The sequence below is a fragment of the Podarcis raffonei genome, chromosome 10 (genome assembly GCF_027172205.1).
Source record: "Podarcis raffonei isolate rPodRaf1 chromosome 10, rPodRaf1.pri, whole genome shotgun sequence".
Taxonomy (NCBI): Eukaryota; Metazoa; Chordata; class Lepidosauria; order Squamata; family Lacertidae; genus Podarcis; species Podarcis raffonei.
Window position 1 is genome coordinate 10,680,820 of NC_070611.1, and position 22,195 is coordinate 10,703,014.

At 47.1% G+C, this 22,195-nt stretch overlaps 1 protein-coding gene across 2 annotated transcripts in view; it reads left to right on the forward strand.

Moving 5' to 3' along the window:
- Nucleotides 1–22,195, forward strand: part of ABCD2 (ATP binding cassette subfamily D member 2) — a 74,206-nt gene that overhangs the window by 15,164 nt on the left and 36,847 nt on the right. Inside the window, exons 1-3 of one of the 2 annotated variants that reach the window (XM_053406140.1) lie at nucleotides 9,977–11,129; nucleotides 16,237–16,417; nucleotides 20,607–20,728. In XM_053406140.1, coding sequence (XP_053262115.1) covers nucleotides 10,188–11,129; nucleotides 16,237–16,417; nucleotides 20,607–20,728 — 1,245 coding nt within the window. In that variant the 5' untranslated portion in view covers nucleotides 9,977–10,187. Of the gene's footprint in view, nucleotides 1–9,976; nucleotides 11,130–16,236; nucleotides 16,418–20,606; nucleotides 20,729–22,195 lie in introns of those variants that run through there. The other variant, XM_053406141.1, reaches the window with a different exon arrangement.

A 22,195-nucleotide genomic window follows, 5' to 3' on the forward strand; every position in this document is an offset into this window, starting at 1 on the left:
ACATGTTATTATTTTACTTTTACTCTTTCATCCATTTCCTCAATTTATTTTTGCTAACCTTATTTTCCTTTAATTTAGTTCATTTTTTTTACCTTATCCAAACTTAAACATCAATACTTATACATCAATACATATTCTTAAAACATTCTTTCTAAAGTCGACCCAAATTCCCTTCCACGAATTCCCCAAATTTCATAAACATTACAAAAACAAAAATAAAAGCAAAACACATTATACTTATGTACCCTTTGGATTCCCAAACCCCACCCCACCCCTTTCCCGGTTCCAGTCCCCAACAAATGTCCATCAGTCTTAATCTACTATTTAGCCTGGAGATCTCACATCCGAGGCTCTTAATTCTCTCTCAATTCCTCTCTGCTGGTTTTTTTGATAGTCCTTAAAATTAAACACCAACTCTCGGAGAAGCTCTGGCCCTTCAGGATCCATGTTTCTTTCAACCAGTCCTCCATACTTAAAGGTGGAACCCAAATCTTGTTTCTTACTCCTTTCAAGTCCAAATGTCCCCGAGGCTCCAACCTTCACCTTGAGCAAATTTATAATCCTTAGGTCTTCGGATCTCCACATAAGGAGATCTTTCCTTTCTTCAATCTCCAATTCAGGCCAGATTTTCCACATCAAATTCTTATTTTCCTTCATTACCATCATGTCAGGCCTCAAGTCCTCCTTCATCATCTGCAGCTCTTCAGGGACAACATATGTCTCCTTCTCCAAATTCTCAAAGTTGTCAAGTTTCTCTTTCTGTTCAGTTGAATAAACTTCCAGATTCAACTCCTTATCAGTTTCAATGATATTGTTTACAGTTGAGTCCAGAGTTGTAACATTTATAGCCAAAACATCAATTTGGCCTTGTAACTTTCCCAAGAGAACAAAGACTCTGTCCAATTCAGCCTGAATTCTCCCTTCTCCAGCCATTCTTGTAATGTCCCAAATCCCCCTCTAGAGGGATTTTGGTTTCTTAGTGTTTATTCCACTCCAAGTCCAAAAATCCAGCTAGTTTGTATCAGTTCTTCCTTGTTTTCAACAAATTATAACAAAAATTGTAACATATATAACCAGCAGAAGCAACAAAAACAAAGTTCTCTTTTTCCGTTTTGACAGCTACTTTGACAGCTGTCAAACTCTTCCGTACCTCATCGACAGGCTCTCTCGCGGAACACTCCCGGGTCCGGGAGGGTGGCACTTCGGTTCCCAAAATTAGCTCTTTATCCTCCAGCAAAATTTCTTATACTGCCAAATCGTGAAATTAAAGTCTTTTACCAAAGAAGGAAAGAAGAAAAGGTTCTCTCGACCTTAGTTAGCAGGTCTTTGCTTTAACTTGTTTACAAGACGGGGAGGCAGACTTCCTTTTTACACCTTCCCCGATCGTGCCTAATTCTTAAAAGCAAAATTTTCTTTACAGTACCAATTTCCGTAGTACTCACGGGTTGTTACTTTTAGAGTCCAATTGTTCAAAAGAAGAAGTCAGCGCTCTCCGACCATGGCAATGCGGCTTCACTCTGCAGGAGAAGCAGTCGACTCTCCGCACCGTGCCGCTCACCCCGTCCCCCGTTCTGAAGCCTTTAAAAAGGCTCCTTCGCGGGTCGGGGGGGCGCAAATGGTGCCCGCCGAGTCACCAGGTTCACAGGCTTCACCCCCTGTGATTTTTATGGGTCCCCGCGTCGCCGCAGCGGCAAGACCCGATCCTGCAGAGCCGATTCCCTCCGGAGCTCAGAGGGAATCCGCCATTAGTCGATGGCGCTAACCTGGAAGTCCCTGAGAATCTCCACCAATTTTCACCCCAGCATTTGGAGTTATGCGAGATACAAGTAACTTTAGAAGACATCTGAAGGCTGTCTTTTTTATTTTTTATTATGTTTTGATATATGTTGGAAGCCTTCTAGAGTGGCTGGAGCAACCCAGTCAGATGGCTGGGGTATAAATAATAACATTATTATTATTATTATCATCATCATCATCATCATCAACATCAGGGCTTTTTTCCAGCTGGAACTCACCGGAACTCAGTCCCGACATCTCTCAGTTGGGTGCTATTGCCATTACAAAAGAACAAGGAAGGCGTTTCTGGTGAGTTCCAGCACTTTTTCTAGAAAAATAGCACTTCTTCTTCTTCTTCTTCTTCTTGTCGTCCCTATTTTCGTTGGAGGACATGAAATTAACCTACCGCAGATCATATTTGTAGAGGAATAATTTAGCAGTCTGGTGTCACCCTACTGTGGTCTTTTGAGCTATGATCCTCTGTTTTCTCAAGGCTGCCGAGGGCTATAATGCATAGCTGTCAATTTTCAGATTTGAAAATAAGGGATCAGCAGCCTCGAAAATAAGGGATCAGCAGCCTCACCTGTCCCGGGGACAGTCTACGGGATATCTAACAATCCGGGATAGCAGGGGGAAACGGCGCTGGAATACGGGAATTTCCTGCAAAAAAAAGGGGAAGGTTGACAGCTATGTATAATGTTGTCTTATTCTCAGGGATTTGGTCTCCCCAAAGGTTGTAGAAAGTTAAACACAAACACAAAGTCACAACTCCTTTGAAGTTGGCAGGTTTAAAATCAGCTTGTCGGCAGAAAAGATGGTTCATAACTTGAGGGTTGCATGTTCCACATTTGGATTAGTTACCCTTTAACAACCTTAAACCGCCATGTCATGGTCACAGTAGGAATTATTTCTCTGCTGTTGGGTGTGAAACCAGAAAGGTGTTAATTCTGGAACAAAGCAGAATACAGACAAGGATGTGATCTTGTGTATATGGTGTGGAATATTTGGTACTGAAAGCATTGTTTTCCCCATGCACCTTAGTTAGCTCTATTGCTTTTGCTGTCATATCATTTGCAGGTGCCTTTCCTTAGCAACCCAGCTCATTGCCCTTGGGTCCTCAATTAAAACTGTATCTGCAGATGAGCCCAAAGCCTTTACTGAACACTGTAAAAGCAGCAACAGGTTTCTGTTCAAACACTTGTAGCAGATTTGCTTTTAAAAGGTTGAGCACAGCAAGGATGGAAACATATTTGGGGAGCTATACATGAGATTCCATTCTCTTTTATTCTGGGTAGCCTATTTATTTGCTTTATGTATTAAGATTTTCTTTCCCTTCCTCCAAGCTTTGGTATCAGATGCATGCCAGTCACACATCCAGTTTTGCCCTTCAAGCCTTGCAAATACTTTTTTTTTGGAAAAGTTTCCCTAATTACCCCCTTTCCTGTGTTCAGTTTCTAAAATGAGAGGAGCCAGGGATCATATTTGCTTGGCATCTGGTCACCACCTAACCTCAGATTGTGGGGGAAAGCATCTAAATATGACCTCATTGTCCTGTCATGTGTATAGGATTGCAGCCTTGGTCAGGTATATTCCCTTCTAGTCCTTAAAAAGGGCCATTAAAGCCATCCATTTGGTTGATCAGTAAATATATATTTCATAGGGAAGGTACATTTTACCATATGTGGTGGGACTGCAAGATTATTTTTTAAAAATGGGAAATAATGTACAATGAATTGAAAAACAATGTTTAAAATAACATTTGTTAAGAAACCAGAAGCTTTTCTGTTGGGTATTTTGGGACAAGAGTTGCCAAAAGAAAAACGGACATTATTTATGTATACTACAACAGCAGCAAGAATGTTAATAGCACAAAATTGGAAGACCAGAGAAGTACCATCCAAAGAACAATGGCAAGAAAAGTTGATGAACTATGTAGAGTTAGCAAAATTAACGGACAAGTTGCATGAAAAGGACAATAGTGACTTTGAAAAAGAATGGGAACCCTTTACAACATATTTGCAGAAACAAAAAAACATGGACTCACTGGCAGGATTTACAATTTTATTTACAGAGAACAAGAAATATAAAAATGGGAAAACATAGTATCATATATAAACAGTAGATTGTACCATTTGATGTAACAAACCAGAAATGGAGGTTGAGGGAAGTCAACAGGGAGGGGGGAAATTGGAAAATGAATGTTTAGATTATGGATATTTGTTGCAAGAAAGAAAATCAAGAAAAATAATTTTTTTAAAAAAAGTAAATATATATTTCATGCTTGGTTAACGTGCTATGTTTTGTGCAATGTGTTATAATTATAGCGCTATGTATTTATATATAATTAGATATGGGTGCTAATTCACTTGGTGTGATTTTAAAATACTGCAAGCTGAGAGATGTTGCATATCCTGCTGAGAGCCAGTGTGGTGTAGTGGTTAAGAGCGGTAGTCTTGTAATCTGGGGAACCGGGTTCGCGTCTCCGCTCCTCCACATGCAGCTGCTGGGTGACCTTGGGCCAGTCACACTTCTCTGAAGTCTCTCAGCCCCACTCACCTCACAGAGTGTTTGTTGTGGGGGAGGAAGGGAAAGGAGAATGTTAGCCACTTTGAGACTCCTTAAAAAGGAGTGAAAGGCGGGATATCAAATCCAAACTGTTCATCTTATTATTATTATTATATATGGGTGGTGATATTTGACGTGATTTCAGAATACTGCATGCTGCCTCAAGTTGTTAGAGAAGTGGAATATAAATGGTTAAATAAAAAAGCTGAATAAACTAAGCTTGCTGCGCAGACTGTGTTCCATCGGGCTTCACTTTGGTTTGCAGTTACATCTAACTTTGGGCTTCCTGACTCATTGCAGAACTCTGCTTTCAGTTAGTTCTCCAACTTGCCCTCTTGCTACTGTAATGGCAGTGCTCCAGAAATATTCCAAATACCACATTATTTGGTCCACATGCTTTGCCTCCAAAAACCATCCATGCCCTCCCCATTAAATGGCTGTTCCATTCTGAACCATATCATTTATTTTAAAACAGTTACAATTAAAACAACCAAACTGTACTTTTAAAACACACGCACACACACGTGTGTATATGTATATTTCTGGATGTTTATGTGTCGGTAACAGTGAAATTAGATCATAGTGATCTCCATAAACTGTTAACAACCTGTCTGCATAAATTTCATTCATTTCATTTGACGCTTTGGGGCCACTCAACACAGACAGATAAACCAGAGTTACCAACCAGAAGCCATTTTTAAAGGGGCTGCATGAGCTTTCAAATCACACTCATATGCACTACATTGTTTATGAGAAATGATGGCCACATTTCTTGTGTGTTTGTGTGTGTGTATCTGCAATGTGTGGCGCTGTGAGTAAAACCTCAGCGCCTAGGACTTGCCAATCGTCAGGTCGGTGGTTCGAATTCCTGCGGCGGGGTGTGCTCCCGTTGCTCAGTCCCAGCGCCTGCCAACCTAGCAGTTCGAAAGCACCCCTGGGTGCAAGTAGATAAATAGGGACCGCTTACTAGCGGGAAGGTAAACGGCGTTTCCGTGTGCTGTGCTGGCTCGCCAGATGCAGCTTGTCACGCTGGCCACGTGACCCGGAAGTGTCTGCGGACAGTGCTGGCTCCCGGCCTCTTAAGTGAGATGGGCGCACAACCCTAGAGTCTGTCAAGACTGGCCCGTACGGGCAGGGGTACCTTTACCTTTACCTTTATCTGCAATGTGTACACCTGCCCCTTAATTACAGGGATGTGAAAATGATTGCTGCCATATTTCGGGGTGAACCTGGCAAGATGGCATGCATACGTGATGACCTCTCAGTCATAGGTCTGCAGAAAAGTGTACAGCATTGACCAAAACCTAGGCCATGAAACATGAGCAGTATTTCAGCTGCTTCCTGGTATGCATTGGTCCTCAAAGGAAGAAAACTAGATAGGACATGAATGGCTATTAGTCACATTGTAAAAGAAAAAGACGTTTCAAGCCTCTTGTTGCAAAATGTTGTTGTTTTGGTGCTTACAAGTATTTTAATTAAGAAATTGTTTAAAGCATGTTAAAATGGTGTACTGGATGTTTTCCTTGTATGTAACTTAGGGGCCAAATTCCACAGTCGGCCAAGCCAGCAGCAGAAAGAAAAAGTCCATGGAAAAGAGAACTGCAGTTGACACGGGCACCATGTTTTGGCAGCCCATTGGGTTGCAACCTAAAATACTAAAAAGTAGTGAAAGTTCCACGATGGATGTGGTTAGGATCACAGCCTTCATGAGACAAGTCAGCATCAAAACAGTGCCATAAAAATGTTGGGCTTGCAGAGAGTGAAAACCTCAAGCCTTAAACTGTATTCTTGCTAGCTCACAAACGAGAATAGATGTTTATATATGTACTGTACGTTATTTGAATCAATGTCAGGATGAGGGCAGCAATAACCACACAGGGTTTTTTCAGATGATAATTACTGTGCTGTGGTCTTCTTAGCACTTTGTCTTTCAGTTCAGCACTTAGCGCATAAGGAAGGTTCTGCTAGCCAAGTTCTGCTATCAATGGAGTGCTGTCAGAGAGCCCTAACATCCTTTTGAGGTCACCACCATTTTTCTGACGTGGCATCTGTGCCTTTAGCAGAAGCAGAAAACAAAACTTTTCTCAACATGCAATTGCATCAATATGGTACCAAGGCCATGTCCCCCTCATCTCCAAAGCAGCAAGCCTATTTTCCATTGGTCAAGGGTTTGTCTGAGAATGGTAAAGAAATGACGAGAGAGTTCTTCTCCTTAGTAGGCCATCCGAAAAACTGCCTTCTTCCCTACAGAACCCCCCTTAGGTGTTAAGATCAGCAGAGGTTGTTCCATCACTTTCTGAATCTTGGGGGGTTGACAGCCCAGGAGAGGGAATTCTCTGTGGTAGCCTTTAAATTGTGGAACTCCCTTTGCACAGAGGTGTGTCTGGCATCTACATTATACAGCTTTCAGAAGATGCTGAAGACACCTCTTTAACCTGGCTTTTGACACCTGAGATGTATATTTTTAGGACCCACATTATTTCTGATTGAAAATTATTTAAAACTGCTTTTAACAATGTGTTTTAATCGCTGTAATCAGCCTTTGGACCTTAGGGTGAAGTGTGGGTTATTAATAATAGCAATAATAATATTTTGATACTCACTGGAAGGAAAATTCCTGAAGCTAAGGCTCCAATACTTTGGCCACCTCATGAGAAGAGAAGACTCCCTGGAAAAGACCCTGATGTTGGGAAAGATGGAGGGCACAAGGAGAAGGGGACGACAGAGGATGAGATGGTTGGACAGTGGTCTCGAAGCTACCAGCATGAGTTTGACCAAACTGCGGGAGGCAGTGGAAGACAGGAGTGCCTGGTGTGCTCTGGTCCAGGGGGTCACGAAGAGTCAGACACAACTAAACAACAACAACAACAACAACAATATTTTGATGTGACTAAGAATAGTTTGCACATGTAGATTCATTCACGGAATTCTCAAGTCTCCTGACGAGTCCCCATTCCAGGGATAACTTCATTTTGGTTTTTTTAAAGTTGATTCCAAAGTTTGCATCTCTGATTGCAAGGCTCATTCAAATACGCAAGGCAGCACTATGCGCGGGGAACTTGCATGTGCAAACCCCTCCTTTTTAAATCCCTGGATGTAAGCAGGGACAATTTCTCAACTTCCACTGCCTTGGCTCGCAATGCAACCCTTTTGGGAAGGCTGCAACTGGGCTGCAGAAGCAACGGCGGGGGGGAGAGAGGGGCAAGTTTTTGCAGACTAGGCTACAGATCGATCTCGGAAAGCCTGTGATGGGCGGAACCCCCTCCTTCCACCCCTCTGTTCCACACCTTTCCCCAGGACAGGAGCATGTGCGGGGCAGCAGATCCCGAAAGGGAATGCACTGAGATCACCGCATGCCACCACTGGGAGAAGAGAGAGCATAGCCATCAACTGTCCCTTATTTGGCGGGTGAAATATACTCAGAGTCGCAAAGTGATTTCATGCTCTTTATTCAGCTCATAGTGGTGAGGAGGAATGAAAGTCCCCTCAAAGTATCTGCTTTATATACATTATTTACACAATGGGCTGCACATGATTGGCTAATTCCGGAATTCTACTGTAAGCCAATCAGGTTGTGGATTCACTTCTATCTGGAGCATGATTGGGTAGTTCCTGCCAACCAATCATACTGCTGCATTGTTCTAGGACCAATCAGACTGCTGCATTCTGAATCCTATTGTTCTAGGACCAATCAGACTGCTGCATTCTGAATCCTATTGTTCTAGGACCAATCAGACTGCTGCAGTTTGGATCCTATTCAATTCAGTACATAACAGCGGGAAACTCCCTTATCCCGGTGCCATTTCCCGCTGCTGTCCCGGATTGATGAGGTCCCTTAAATTTCCCGGGTTTCATGCTTGCCCGGCTCGGGAGGGAAGCAGCGGCTCGGGGTCCTCCGCCGCGCGAGAGAGCACGTGCACGAGCTGTCGCGTCTCCGTCTCTCCTTTTTCCCCCTCAGGGGCACGTCGTGAGGAGACTGGTGGCGGGCAGGCAGCCCCTCTCTTGCGAGACTTCTGCCGCACTGCCAGGGGAAGCTGGAGGCGGCAGCGGCGGCGGCTGAGGAGGCGGCCTGAGGGAGGAGGAAGAGGAGGGGATGGGGAGGGACGCAGAAGGGTGGCGCTTCAGCGGCCGCAGCGGCGCCGCAACCGCCTCATGCTGGGCTCGCGAGTAGCGTGAGTGAGAGTCTCCCTCCCTCCCTCTCTCTCGGGTGGGGAAGGGCCGATGGAACTCCTCGCGCCAGGATGACGGCAGCTCCGACGTGCTGCTTAGCATCCCCTCCAACCAGTGCAGCATCTTAATGTAGTGATTTCCCCCTCTGCATCCCTTTCATAACTCTCTTTTTATAAATCATTTGTCCATCCATAGTTCAAATTTTTACTACAAGTTTTCTGTCAATCCTACCAATGTATGTAACTCTTTACAATAGCTCTTCAAATAAATTATAAACATTCCCCATTCTTTATTAAAGAGGTCCTCTTCCTGGTTTCTAATTCTGCCTGTAAGCTTTGCCATCTCAACGCTGTTCATCAGTTTTGTCTGCCACTCTTCTTTGGTCGGAGTTGTAGACCCTTAGGATCATCTAGTCCAGGGATGTCTAACTCAAATTCATCGGGGGCCGCATCAGCAGTTTGGTCACCCTCAAAGGGCCAGTTGTATCTGTAGGACTTACAGTACAGGAGAGAAGGGTTCAGGCAGCCGTTGGATCTGTCACATCACAGGATGGCATGCGCTCAATATGAAAACAAGTGGAGGTTTCCTGAATGCATGTAAAGTGGAGGTTTCCTGTGTAGAACGGCCGGCGCCGCTAGAGGGCAGACGTTCTCTGGCTTGTAGGCTGCCGCGCATGCGCTGAAGAGGCGGCTTTCTTGTGTCAAAAAAAGAAGAAGCGAGAATAAAAGGTGAAGGCTGGCGGCCAGCGGCGGCTACACGGGCCACATGACGAGGTCTGGCAGGCTGGATTCGGCCCGCGGGCCTTGTGTTGGACACCCGTGATCTAGTCCAACCCCCTGCAAAACACAGTCAGTCGCAGCCAAAGCAGCATGGCTCCATCAGTGCCAGATTGATGTACAGTGGTACCTCGGGTTAAGTACTTAATTCGTTCCGGAGGTCCGTTCTTAACCTAAAACTGTTCTTAACCTGAAGCACCACTTTAGCTAATGGGGCCTCCTGCTGGCGCCGCACCCCCGGAGCCCGATTTCTGTTCTTATCCTGAAGCAAAGTTCTTAACCTGAAGCACTATTTCTGGGTTAACGGAGTGTGTAACCTGAAGCGTATGTAACCCGAGGTACCACTGTAATAAGCTAAGCAAAATCCCTTATTTTGGCTGCTGATCCCTTATTTTCGAGGCCGCTGGTCCCTTATTTTCAAATCTGTAAACTGACAGCTATGTGAGAGAGAGAGAGAGAGAGAGAGAGAGAGAGAGAGAGAGAGAGATGACAGCAGATGCTTTCGACGCTACACCAACCCGGCAGCGGAAAGGATTTCCGCTGCTCGGCTTCGGAATCCCACTTTTTAACCGAGAGCGCTGTGGAGGACCAGAAGGAAAGCGACGCCGCTCGCCGGCCGAGGATTTCCCAGGCCTCGGCGACCAATGAGCGGGCGGCGGGGGCGTGGCTTGCCGCGGCGGGGTGGGCCATGATTCGCCGGTGGTGGCAGGGAAAAAGGCTCGGCTGCCGGCGGACCCGGAGTCATTCCGCCTGGGTCGCGGGCGCGATCGGCGGCGCGGGGGGAAGGGGGCCACGTGAAGATGGGTCTCCCCAGGCCTGGATGAGCGGCTGCCGTCCCTGCGCCCCTCCCTCTGGGCGGGTGGAATAGATAAGCCAGGCGGGAGGAGGATCCCCGGGAAAATGCCCCCCGGGCGCGAGAAATGGAGCCGCTCGGGCGCCGCGAAGAGGGCGGCGTGCTTGCTGGCTGCGGTGTACGGGCTGAAGATCCTGTGCCCGCTGGTCCGCAGGCGGCTCCGGCAGGCGGGCTGCAAGAAGGACCCGCAGCAGAGGCAGAGCCGGGCTGACGGCGCGGATCTTCCTCCGGAGCTGCAGCTGCTGCCTTGCCCGGGTCTCCCCGCCGCCGGCCGAGCGTCTCCGGCGGCCAATGCGGAATTTTTCCGCCAGCTGCTGGCGCTGCGCAAGATCCTCTTCCCGCGGGCGGTGAGCGCGGAGAGCGGCTGGCTGTGCCTGCACTCGGCGGCGCTGGTGTCGCGGACCTTCCTCTCCATCTACGTGGCCGGCCTGGACGGCAAGATCGTCAAGAGCATCGTGGAGAAGCGGCCGCGCAGCTTCGCCTGGAAGCTGATCAAGTGGCTGGCCATCGCCATCCCGGCCACCTTCGTCAACAGCGCCATCCGCTACCTGGAGGGCAAGCTGGCGCTGGCTTTCCGCACCCGCCTGGTGGATCACGCCTACCAGACCTACTTCGCCGACCAGACCTACTACAAGGTGATCAACATGGACAGCCGGCTGGCCAACCCGGACCAGTCGCTCACCGAGGACATGGCCATGTTCTCGCAGTCGGTGGCGCACCTCTACTCCAACCTGACCAAGCCCATCCTCGACGTGGTGCTCACCTCCTACACCCTCATCCAGACGGCCAGGTCTAGGGGGGCCAGCCCCATCGGGCCCACGCTCCTGGCCGGGCTGGTGGTCTACGCCACCGCCAAGGTGCTCAAAGCCTGCTCGCCCAGGTTTGGCAAGCTGGTGGCCGAGGAGGCCCAGCGCAAGGGCTACCTGCGCTACGTCCACTCTCGGATCATCGCCAACGTGGAGGAGATAGCCTTCTACAGGGGCCACAAGGTAAGAAGAGGAGGAGGAGGAGGAGGAGACATAGGAGCTGGGTGACATCGGAGACAGGGGAGACCTCTCAGCTGTAGTACTTGGCAATCCCTCCTCCTGCTGCTGCTGCTGCCCTCATCCCTGGGAGAGTTGAATTCCTAAGACACCCAGACCTGTTTACAATATAGGTTCCTGCAGGCTTAGTAAAGGAGCCTTGTTTTTCTGGAAAAGGCCAGAGCAAGTGCCAGCAGTAGTAGCTTAACAATCATTAGCTCTCTCCCTTTAATAGGTGCTAAGCACTCTTTTCTTCCTACAAAAGGGTGAATTTCCCTTCTGTTGCAGCCACAGTGGCTGCAGAACCTGAGGTTTGGGATTAATTAATACAGAATAAAAAGGCCACGGACTTATCTACACACTCCCATGTGAACCCCTCTTTCTCTCCCAGCTGTTTGCATGACTGATAGTGCAGGCCTATGCATGCCTAACTCAAGTAAATCCATCATATTCTAGGGCTTACTTCTGTGTAAGAATGCCAAAGGCTGCAATCCCTAAACCCTTACTGGTGAGTAAGCGCCATTGAACTTGGAGGGACTCACTCCTCAGAAAACACTTGTGAGGGCTGAACATAAAGTGGGCTTTGTTTTCATTCATTTCTTACAGATTGTTCTTCCTATTCTTTCAAATGTGCTGGTTGCAAGAAATCATTTTCCCTCCCCCTCCTGTCCCACCCTGATCAATGCAGCACTTTCACTTGGCAGCCTGGGGAAAACTTTGCTGTTTCAATGTGGACAGCAAATACAACCTTTGCCATTGATCTGTGTAGCTGAGCAGAGATGCAGCGCTGCAAAGTCTTTAAATAGCTCAGGCCAAAGTGTTGTGGGTGCTTTAACAACTAGTTACATAAAACGAATGAGTGTTTTTTAAAAATCAAGGTGGCAAATATATTCAATGCACATTTTAAAAATTTGTTTTAATGTGGGGACAGAGTTTTCCACCTTAAAAACAGGCTCTTCTTATGTCACTAACCTGGACTTGGGTCCTGCTTGCACCAGAGCTTCTTATGGTGTCACATTGGCCTTTAGCACAGGTGGAAGGAGAAGAAGTTGTCTTCCTCGGTGCAATACAAGGAGAGTTTCCCATCACCATCATGGCTGTGTGATGAATGAGGAACTAGCCTAGACTGAGAGCTGGTACAAGAACAATGCAGGCCTGAGTCATACCAGCTGTATCTCCAACTTCCCCCAAAACATTGCTCTTGGTGGGTTAGGAGAGCTGAAAATAAAATAAAATCTGGCAACCAATGTGCCCCTTTGGTTTCAGATAGTACATGGGTAAACGAGACTAGAAAACCCAGAACAAACTAAGCCTCCTAGAACAAAATAATACATCAAGAAGCTTAGTTTGCTCAGAATTGAGTAAACACTTCCATACTTAATGCTGAATACATCACTTCTGGTAAATGAACCACCATAGACGCTGGAAGGCTGTGAAAATTTGTGTCCCAGGCTTTTAGACTCATCTACCCATGTACCATCTGAAACCAAAGGGGCACATTGCTTGCCAGATGTGAAATATATTGCATTCTTTTCAGCTCTCCTACCCTACTATCTGGGGATGCGGGTGGCACTGTGGGTTAAACCACAGAGCCTAGGACTTGCCGATCAGAAGGTCGGTGGTTCGAATCCCCGCGACGGGGTGAGCTCCCGTTGCTCGGTCCCTTCTCCTGCCAACCTAGCAGTTCGAAAGCACATCAAAGTGCAAGTAGATAAATAGGTACCACTCCGGCGGGAAGGTAAACGGCGTTTCCGTGCACTACTCTGGTTTGCAGAAGTGGCTTAGTCCTGCTGGCCACATGACCCGGAAGCTGTACGCCGGCTCCCTCGGCCAGTAAAGCAAGATGAGCGCCGCAACCCCAGAGTCGGCCATGACTTGACCTAATGGTCAGGGGTCCCTTTACCTTTACCCTACTATCTAGAATAGAAGTTTTCTGGCTATAGCCTTCCTAATCCTTTAAGGCTATGCAGGAAATAATTGATGTGCAGCCATGGGCAAGTTTAGCTGTCAGCGTTTGAGGAATTCGCAGTTGACTTGCAGCACTTGGGCGTGTGCTTGGTGGTGCCCACTCAACTGCTTGGCATGGGGAAATGAGGCACTGCTGGCGATAAGTGCTTTGATGTGGCACTCATATATGCAGCCATCACAGTTTGTACCAGTTTTAGCAGTCCTCTTGCAACTTACAGTGATTGTGTGTGTTGGCCTCATATGGAGGCAGTAGTTCATAAGGTCAGAGTATCCACACAAGCCGATGAAGAACCCATGCAGCCTCACAAGGGATTGCATGTGGGCCAATGGGAGTCTGAATCAAGTCTCAGGCTTATTCAGAGGAAAACAGAAAGGAAAGTTGACCAAAGGAATATTTTTATCTGAGTGTATAACAGAACCTATAGAAGGGTCAATTCTCTGAAAAATAACGGACTGCTCATTTTCACGTTCAGCATCTGTCAGGTATACCTAAGCCTATATCAGTAATGCACTTAAATAGAGCATTCCCCACAAAAACAGAGTTGAGAATTCCTGAGGATGTCCAGCAACTGATGTTTCACCATGCTTCAAAGATCACAGCTCCAGGCAGAAGCACACAAACATTATTAAAAGCAATTTTTATAATCAAGTTTGACTGAATCAAAGCTCCTAGAATTCTCTGACCTAAGTAAGACTTGCAGGTCTGAGTCTAAAAGCAGCACCAAAGCCATTAAGTTATAATTTGCTTTTAAGTTATTTATCCTTGCCTTGGCTCCTGGTTTGTATTTTGATGGAGTTAAAAATAACGACGCAATGTTTCGTTTTAATTTGAAGATGGGTATTTGCTAAAATCACCATTCATTTGCAAACAGCAATTCTGATTCATAAATATCTGTACTCGTTATAAAAGTATTATCATCATCATCCATGCTGTAAGTGATTGAGTTGATGCTAGCATTAACTGGCCGGATGTTCAGCTGGTATATGTTGGTAGAGATTCCTTAGCCAAGCAAAATGAAGAGGGTTGCAGGATGTTTAAAGGATTAGCTCTTATTCCAAAGTAGCAGTGTCCCATAGGAGCCAGAGGGTGTACCTTGTTCCATAACATTACAGCTTGAAAGGATGCCATAGGATAGTGCAAAGATCTACACTGAACTTGATGGAGAAGCTGTAGAATGGGTAGAGTTGTAATGAGTCACCATTTTCTGTGACTGAGGAGATGGAGCTTAGTGGTAGAACATATATGGTGTCCCACGTTCAACCCTCTCACATTTCTATATAGATATGGAAGCAGGGCTGAGATGTACTTCTGTCTAATACCCTGAAGGCTTCTGCCCATCAGAGTAAGCAGTATTTGGGCTATAGGTACAGCCCTCATGGAACTGGGGTAGGTTGAAGGGTGCTGTTGGGTGTACACACCTTGATTTGCTGCTACGTAATATGTGAAACGGGACGCAGGTGGCACTGTGGGTTAAACCACAGAGCCTAGGACTTGCCAATCAGAAGGTCGGCGGTTCGAATCCCCACAATGGGGTGAGCTCCCATTGCTCAGTCCCAGTGGCGTAGCGTGGGTTGTCAGCACCCGGGGCAAGGCAAGTAATTTGCGCCCCCTAACCCGTGGATTTTAGCACTCGAGTGCGAGCGCGCCCCCCATATGTTGCGGCCGGTGCGGCCGGCCCCCCCTGCACCCCCCACGCTACGCCACTGGGGCTGGGGGCGAGCAAAGGAGCCAAGGACACCCCCCCAAAGGCTCAGCAGGAATTTATTAAATTTATTATTTGCGGAGCCCCCGCGGGCCGAGGCAGCCGAAGCCCCCTCCTCTCGGGTGCCTCCCCGCCCCCCCTCTCCTTGGGCTGTAGGTGGAGCCCGCGCTCCGAGGCGCTCCAGATCCGGGCTTGGCCAGCGCCTCTCCTCCTCCCGGCCGGGTCCGGGGGCTTCCAGCCGCGCTCCGTCCTCGCCCCCCCCCCCCCCCGCGGCTGAGACTTGCGCTGAGAGCCGGAGCCAGCGGCGCCCCTTCCGCCGGGAGACCCTCGCCCGCCCGCCGGCTTTGTCTCGGAGGGTTTTGGGGAGGGCAGGGCGTGTCGAGGCCCCTCGGAGCTCTCCTCCCTTCCAGTCGGCAGAAGCAGCCGTCGCCTGTGGCTGGGCCGAGGGGATGGCAGCGTTGGCGTCGGGGTGCAGAGGCTGCCCGTGCCCGGCCAGGCGTCGGTGGCGGCGTCGGCGCTGCTGCAGCGGCTGCTCCTCCTGCGAGCAGTGAGTGGAGCGCAGCCGCAGCGGTGGCGGGGGGCACGCTAGGGCGCAAGGCTGGCGGTGGCGGCGGGGAGCCCGGCGGAGGAAGGAACTTGTCCCTTCCCTCTGGACTCGCGCCCCCCCAGATGTTGTGCCCGGTGCGGCCGGCACCCCTGGCACCCCCCACGCTACGCCTCTGCTCAGTCCCTGCTCCTGCCAACCTAGCAGTTCGAAAGCACGTCAAAGTGCAAGTAGATAAATAGGTACCGCGCCGGCGGGAAGGTAAATGGTGTTTCCGTGCACTGCTCTGGTTTGCCAGAAGCAGCTTAGTCATGCTGGCCACATGACCCGGAAGCTGTACGCCGGCTCCCCTGGCCAATAAAGCGAGATGAGCACCTTCAGATGTCTTCTAAAAGTCAAATAGTTGTTTATTTCCTTGTCATCTGACGGGAGGGCGTTCCACAGGGCAGGCACCACTCCCGAAAAGGCCCTTTGCCTGGTTCCCTGTAACCTTACTTCTCGCAGGGAGGGAACTGCCAGAAGGCCCTCGGCGCTGGACCTCAGTGTCCGGGCAGAACGATGGGAGTGGAGACGTTCCTTCAGGTATACTGGGCTGAGGCCGTTTAGGGGTTTAAAGGGCCAACACTCTGAATTGTGCTCGGAAACGTACTGGGAGCCAATGTAGGTCTTTCAGGACCGGTGTTAATGGTGTACTAAAAGCCAGGTAAGAATATGAGTTTACTTTCTGGTCACCTGGTGTTGTTGGTTTCTGTCTGTCTCTGGACAGATATATATTCACTTGTTTAGGCTTATCTGTTTAAAGTGCATACATAATCACATGTACCATGCTCTTATCAATATTTGCATTTTTAAACTGCAGGTAGAAATGAACCAGCTACAGAAAAGCTACAAAGCTCTAGCAGACCAAATGAACCTCATTTTGTCCAAACGCTTATGGTACATCATGCTGGAGCAGTTCCTGATGAAGTATGTCTGGAGCAGCAGCGGCTTGATTATGGTGGCCGTACCCATCATCACTGCGACGGGATTTGCTGATGGCGGTAATAACATTTGATTGAACGTGAAACGTTTTGTGTGGCGGTTTCGTCCCTGTGGGATTATCTGGAGGAGTCGGTCAGGAAGGTGTCTACATATTCTCAGCTCCAGCAGCCCTGTGTCTGCCCAGCATTGTGTGGCTAGCTGGAACAACTCTAGGAAAAACTAAGTTATAAAAACAGCTGTCCTACCCAAAAACCTTTTGTTGCCTTGGGCGGAATAGTAAATGGTGCCCCCAGGCTCAAGTCAATGTGCTTAGTGCCCAAGGTAGGTCAAATTACCTTGGTGCCTGAGGCAGAAAATCCCCCAGCACATCTTCTTGGCAGTAAACGTACAATAATACTAAAAGAAAGAACTACAGATTTGTTGCCCTTTAAATAAAGGCGGGTCCAGCTATTGCTATTACACACATGCAATTTTTGTTCTTTTCTTAATTGTTTCTGATAACTATTTTAGCGCATCATGCAAGACCTTTTCTGTACTTGCAAGCAGTCTCAGAAAGAAAGAGAAAATGAGATGAATTCTAGCCAGTTCATACCGTGTAATCAATATATTAAACTGACTTGTGCAAACACTATTTATTATATTCAGCATTTAGTTATCGCCTGTCCCTCTGCAGCAGTGGATATATGCAAATGGGGTCTGAAACAAACCATTGAATGGGCAGCCTGACATGTCAGGATATTCCAGGAAATTATTCTCCCTCTTTCCTCCCCACCCCATGCCTCAAAAGAGGCTTGACTTGGGATGCATAAATCTCAGAATTTCAGTTTCATTCCCTTTTGTCATTTTCCCAGACTTCTCCACCTTTCCATGCCAGTTTGGGTTTTTTTAAAAAATTAAGGTTTCCCCCCCTCACAACGCAAACATAATGCCCTAGTGACAAAAAAAAAATGATTCCCCACAAAGTGCATTTCTTTATTCATTTATGCATTATTGTAATATTCTCAAATGGGGGGGGGGTTGTTTTCTAAAATAACAAGAACACATTTAATAGCTGTTCTAGTCAAAACAAGCAAATGAAAGTCGAGCCTTGAGAGGAATTTGTTCTCTCGGCACATGCTCTGAAGGGACATAACACAGGGACTTTGCTGAAAGTAATTAGTTCTTTGCCAGTGCCTGGGAACACCGCCTTGAATTCTGTGGAAAAAATATAGTGAATATAAATGATAATAATATAATAATAATTTATTATTTCTACCCCGCGCATCTGGCTGGGTTTCCCCAGCCACTCTGGGCGGCTTCCAACAAAAGATTAAAAATACATTAAAATGTCAGTCGTTAAAAACTTCCCTAATGAAACAAGTTGTTAAGAGTTCTAGTAATGATCCGTGATTAATGGTAGAGGTGAAGAAATTATTCAGGTTTTACAGTACAAATCCTATGTGATTCTAATCCGCCCCTGAGCTCAGTGGAGCTTGCTTTCCCAATTTCAGGCCTGGCTATGGGATAGACACAGCCATGTTTGTCTTGTTGGACGAATTACACTGAGGGCTGGATGAGGAAGTTCAGTCGGATTGGTTCTCCTGAACCTCTAAGTAACTTTCCATATCATCAACCATGGTATCTTTCTGGAGCATTCTGCTGGGTTGGCCATTGACTTATGGTGTGCCACAAGATTCCATTGTGTGCCCTGTGCATTTTAACATCTGCATGAAAAAATCGAGGGAAGTACAGTCGTATCTTGGTTCTCGAATGCCTTGGTACTCGTACGTTTTGACTCCCGAATGCCGAAAACCCGGATGTAAGTGTTCCGGTTTTTGAATGTTTTTCGGAAGCCAAACATCTAACGCAGCCTTCGCTTGAGTGCAGGAAGCTCCTGCAGCCAACGGAAGTTGCGTCTTGGTTTTGGAACAGTTTCGGGAATCAAATGGACTCCTGGAATGGAGTGTGTTCGAGAACCAAGGTTCCACTGTAACGCAGAGGTTTTGGCTGAAGTGTCATCACTCTGTGAGTGAAAATTTTGTTTCCATCTGCTTCTCCAAGGGAGGTGATGCTCTGTATTTGGCTGCCTTTTAAAGATAATTTGGAACCTTCCAGTGGTGAACAATATGGCTGCCCATGTGACTTAGATGTGTTTTATTGCTTTTAAATGTCGCTAGTGTTATTTGTTCTTCATTTTTAGCATTATGTTTTTGAATAATCAATATGCAATATAAATAAAAGTAAACTTCTGTGTCACCTTGGGAAGGGCAGCTTATAAATATTATAACTAGATATATACAGTGTGTACAAGAATGAAGCCTTAGCTTCCTAAATTCTTTGACTTTCTAAGGCTTCCTAAATTCTACTTTGATGACAGGTTGGTTTGTTTTTTTAACACACACATAATAGAATTTGCCTTCAGTCAATTGCACTATGGATTATGTTTTATTTTAATGATAAATGATTGTATTCCCTTCTGGGATCATTTTGTTTGATGAAAACAGGGACAGAATGAACAAACGAATGAGTGAAATATTTTTAAGACGTACAATCAGGAACCCTGGGGCACTGGGTGACAAACCACTGGGTAATGGCAAAGACAAAGGCAATTGTTGCCATTTGTTTGCTCATGTTATACTATTTGTATTTATTTTTATATAAAAAATTTTGTCCCACCCTTCTGGTCCCTATTGCGGTACTCAGGGTGGCTTGCAACAATTTAAAACCGTACTGTCCTTTAAAAGCAACACATGTTCCTGAAATTTCAGTTTTATATTGTAAAATGCCCTGTGATCCTTGGATGAAGAGCTGTATAGAAACTTAATAAATAATAATAATAATAATAGTAATAATAATAATAAATAATTCAATTAAAGTTCAGTGAAAACAGAAGCAGAGACATGAACCACACCTTTGAAATAAAATATTAGGTGCTTAGCAAAGAAAAAGCTTGCCAAACTTTATAAAAAGTCTTCACCTTCTTTTCTTCTCCTTCTTCCATAAACACGGTTTTAACAATGAGTCCGTAAGTGACGCTGGAGGCCAATTGCATCCTTACCAACCAGCACATGACAACTAGAGAGTGGCTTTTTTACCCCTGCATGGTGCATGGTTTTTGGTGCACCTCAAAACCCCTATCTCTTGCCACAATCAGTTGTGCTCCACGCTAAGAGGAGTGGAGGGAGCAGGTAAATTGATATAGCAGAATGTATTCCTTTGGGTATTTTGGATCCGAGGCCTTTGGGTCAAAGCTTTAGGACCCTATAGTTACATGGTCCTCCAAGGAAGAAGAAGAAGAGAAAGAGTTCGGATTTGATATCCCGCTTTATCACTACCCGAAGGAGTCTCAAAGCGGCTAACATTCTCCTTTCCCTTCCTCCCCCACAACAAACACTCTGTGAGGTGAGTGAGGCTGAGAGACTTCAGAGAAGTGTGACTAGCCCAAGGTCACCCAGCAGCTGCATGTGGAGGAGCAGAGACGCGAACCCGGTTCCCCAGATTACGAGTCCACCGCTCTTAACCACCACACCACAATGGCTACATGTCAATGCCCCCCAAAATGTGTGTAGTAAAAAAAGTGCCCTCGCACACACGTATGTATACCAGAGTGCGCGCACACACACCATGATGGGCTGTGGAATTTGGATCCTTGGCCCTAGATGGAAATCGTAGCACAATTTTGACCGCACACAATTTCCCCCACATCCTTTCCCCCTGCCAACTGCAGCAGAAATCTATGCCAGGTACTTCACCATGTGACCCAAATGAGTTCGGTAGGGCTGCATTTGTTTTTGCAGCTGCTGCCGCCAAACTACCAGGGGTTTTCAGGGGCCGTATCAGACTACGCATTTGCCACCTGATTATAGGGTTTTAAATGTAGCTACCGGTGCTTTGAATTATGCTGAGATGCAAATATGAAATCGAGTTGCCGCAGTCTCTCCAAAACTGTTCTTCCAAAACCGGAATTACTCAAATGCTCTTGTGTTTTTGATGACTGCATAGTGGGGAGACTTTAGGCAGATGCTGCAGTTTCCTTTCCTTGAGTGTGCTGGCAAGAGAAGGAATATTTGTCAAGGTCTCCTTGACACACTGCTGCTGCCACAGGACCGTTCTTTGAGTCAGGATTTGGCAACTGCGTTTGACTGATTCTGATTTAACTACACAAATTTTGCCCACACCTCCTTTCCTTCTAGAGAAGTTTCTCTTTAGTGGAGTTAGAATATGCTTCAAGTAGGTTTGCTCTAATTAAGCTTTCTTTATTTCCTTTAGAATTAGAAGATGGTCAGAAACAAGCGATGGTCAGCGAGAGGACAGAAACCTTCACCACTTCAAGAAATTTACTGGCCTCTGGAGCAGATGCCATTGAAAGGATTATGTCTTCTTACAAAGAGGTACTGGATGAAATACGCTTGACAGCAGAAATAATAACAACTGGGTTTTTTTTGGGGGGGGGGTCGTAAACGTAGTCTAAAATGGAATTGTGTATACCCATCTGAGGGAGGGTGGGAAGAGGAAATCCGGACAAGATTCACAGGAAGCTTCAAAAGTTCCTTGATATAGTCACTATTAAATCCCAAGGTGTTTTTTTAAAGAGCATTTGTTGTGTCTACTTTTGAATACAGTTGTGTCTTGGATCCCAAACGCCCTGGAACTCGTACGTTTTGGCTCCCAAACGCCGCAAACCCGGAAGTGATTGTTCCGGTTTGCGAACGTTCTTTTGGAACCCAAACGTCCGGCGGGGCTTCCGTGGCTTCTGATTGGCTGCAGCAGCTTCCTGCAGCCAATCAGAAGCCACAATTTGGTTTCCGAACGTTTTGGAAGTCGAACGGACTTCCGGAACGGATTCCGTTCGACTTCCAAGGTACGACTATATTTCTTATAATGACCACAGATGCAAGTCTTCCTAAGGAATAAATAGACTTGAATCCCAAGTTGCTCCTCTATTCGCATAAAGTGATTTTCACCAACTTCCTCCTTCATTAGCAGCTTCCTGCAGGATATTTCACACCATTCTCAAGAATTCCCCAATCCATCCAGCCACCACTAGCAGGGGAAATAGGGAACTCCTGTTAAGTGAATGTAAATAGCTTGGGGTTTGGGGGATGTATGCTGCCTGGAGTTTTTTAAATACTGCTGTAATGGTTCTAGGGGTTGCTCGTGCGTAAGCCAGTGCAAACACCTGGCTGGGTTGCCTGAGTGAACCTTTTCTGTCCGGACAGCCACTCAATCGCTGGCAGAATCCGTCAGTGGGAGTTTCTTAAACTTCTTCCAGCAAAGAAGCTCTTTGACGCCTAGTCTCCTCCTACTCTCCCTGCGCGGAAGCCTTCTGCGCAAGGAGGGCGTAGGCAACGGAGGACCTTCACTCTCCCCGCTGGTCCCCGGCAAGGAGTCATGGGACCGCCTCGCCGCTTCCCCCATCTGCCCCCCTTCTCCACTGGTGCCACGCTGATTCTCTTCCCCAGAAGATGGGCTGCCTCTCCCCATCCCGGGACGCTCTCTGGGATCCCTCCGGATTTTGCTCTCTCCCTCCGGCACTGATGGCAGTTCCCTGAAAACTGCTTTGTACATGCAATTACAAATTATAGAGATTATCATCGGGGGAAGGGTGAGTTGCCACCACAGCCACTGTACACAGTGGTGTAGCATCTGTTGCTGATGGCCAGGGTGGGTGGGTGCAGGCGGGTGTTGGGCAGAGAGGGCGTCAGCCCATCCCATGCCACCGGAGTGACCCCATCCCCACCAGAGCAAAGTGGGGCCGTGCTGCGCCACCTGCCCAGGGGGAGCCCAGCCGGCCGACACAGCCCTTGACAGGTGGAGAGGAGCACCAAGCCAGGCTGCTCTGGGATCGCTTGTGTGGG